This window comes from Palaemon carinicauda, chromosome 1 (genome assembly GCF_036898095.1).
Source record: "Palaemon carinicauda isolate YSFRI2023 chromosome 1, ASM3689809v2, whole genome shotgun sequence".
Lineage (NCBI taxonomy): Eukaryota > Metazoa > Arthropoda > Malacostraca > Decapoda > Palaemonidae > Palaemon > Palaemon carinicauda.
The window spans coordinates 246,319,388-246,321,587 of NC_090725.1; the positions used below are offsets into that span (position 1 = coordinate 246,319,388).

At 47.8% G+C, this 2,200-nt stretch overlaps 1 protein-coding gene across 1 annotated transcript; it reads left to right on the forward strand.

Annotated features, from left to right (window-relative positions):
• The first annotated feature begins 1,004 nt into the window (after positions 1-1,004).
• On the forward strand, positions 1,005-1,418 carry LOC137638731 (uncharacterized). The gene has a single exon (XM_068371067.1). The coding sequence runs from the start codon at positions 1,005-1,007 to the stop codon at positions 1,416-1,418; it is 414 nt and encodes a 137-aa protein (XP_068227168.1).
• Positions 1,419-2,200: the final 782 nt, after the last annotated feature.

The following is a 2,200-nucleotide window of genomic DNA, read 5'->3' on the forward strand; positions in this document are numbered from 1 at the left end:
TTTTTTTTTTTTTTGCTACACTGAACCATAGTAAAACTGTTGAAAAGTCATTCATTAGTACACTCACGGCCGTAATTGTACTCACGGCCGTAATTTAAAGCAGAGTAACTGAAATTTTGAGTACTCTGTCCATGGACTTTCATACCAAGTGTTAGTGAATTTGAGTTTTCGAATTTGAACTGAGCCTCTAGCCCAATATTTTGTGTTATTGAGACAGAAACCAACCAAAACCTAACAACAGTTCAACAAGGCTGTAGACTACCATCGTGTGTTTGCGAAGGCAGCCAGGGGCTCATCCCCCATCCCTACCTACTCCCCTCGTGCCAGAGTGGAGAAGGGAAGGATAAAAAAACAGAGATGTCTCACATTGAGGAGTCGCAAGACCTACCCAGCAACCACCTCCACAGCAAAACACTAATAGCACGTCTACCCAGTCAACCAGGTTCAGACTTACTCCTGGCCCCAACATGACCTCTTATGCTGCCATAGCCGCCATGGAGGTCAGGAACCCACACCTGAACATGACAATCATGCCAAATTGCAGAGGACAACTTGTCATCTCTGCCCAGGACAATCAGGCTAAGAACTTCCTTGAGCAGCAAGAGAACGTCCTACACCTTAACCCTGTCGACAAACCATCATCATCATCTATGACCTCAATCTTCCACTGGAACCTGCGCTGAACCACCCTTTCATTCTCACAGCCAAGAGATGTGAAGGGAAATCTGGAAGGAGATCCCACAAGCTGGAGGCAGTTATCAAGGGACGACGACCTCCACAGCTCTCCTTTGGCCACTGGGGAACCATCTACACAGAGGAGTACTTCCCAAAGACTCTCAGATACTTCAGGTGTCAGAAGTTCGGACACCACAGGAGCCGCTGGACAGGCCCGGAGGTGTGTGCAATTTGCAGCAGCAGACAACATCCTATAGCCTATTGTATCGCCAGGTTCAAGGCCGGACACCACACCATTGCCAAGTGCCCCAACTGCCAAGGACCTCACCATGCTTGGCATAACAGATGTCCTGCAAGACTGTAGCGTATTGCCGACCTCCAGGGAGCAGACCGCCACTACAACCTGCAGCCACGTCAGCCACGTTGAACCTACCAACCTCCAACCCAACCATACCCCTCCTCCAACCAACTGCACCTCCCGACCTAATCTTAATCCTTCCAGACATGCCATTCCTGAACTTCCCTCTCCTCCAAGTCCTCTCCCAAAACCAAAACCTCAACGCCCTCCAAGACATCCTCCAAAGTCAAAACGATTCCCCTCCCACACTCCTTCCACACCCTCACCACTAAGATTCACCTCTCCTTCCATCCCTTCTACTTTCTCCCAGCAAACCCGACCACAACCTTCCTCATCCTACTCCGTACCTGAAACCCACACACCCATCACCTCCAATTCCTCGTGATTTCCCAAGCCTCCCTAGTCCCGCTGTCAGAAGCCGTTCAAGTGCCTCACGTCCCTCCATTCCCTTAGTACCACCCACCACTGAATGGAACGATTACGACCCCATCATTTGCCCACGGCACCCTTTTTAGCTGCCATTTCTAACGTCCTTTGTAATTTTTTAAAGTCACAAAAGATTAAGTTTTCTAAGCAGTCCCTTGATGATTTCATTTTTGTTAATGCCACCCAAGAACTTCAAGCTCTAGTCCTTTCATAGTCCCTCCAGCAACCAATCCTAACACAACCACACACAACAACGAAGATATTCTGAGCAACATTAAAGTGAAAGTACTCCAATGGAACGCCTACGGACTCAGAAACCAGTTCGCCTTCCTACAATCCCAAACCTCAGTACAAAATCCAGACATCATTGTGCTGCAAGAATGCCATGTTAAATGAGAATACACCATTTTCATTTTCAGGGCACAAAGTGTACACTACATATCTAACACCAACAACGAGAGGACTAACAACTCTCATTAAGAATAACATCCCCTCAAAAAGACTACAAAGTATCGACTGTGGGACAGAAGCAGAGATACTCAGTGTTCAGATATTTCTGCTAGCCACAACCCTCACAGGCCAAAATCTCGACAAATCTCCAACCAAAAGCATCAGTGGAGAGGGGTTCTTTGCTGCCGCCTCTGAGGATGGCACAATCATTGCAGGCGACTTCAATGCTCACCAACAGTTTCTGAACTCAACATCAGCAACAAAGTAGACAGGCAGACACTTGCATGCCCA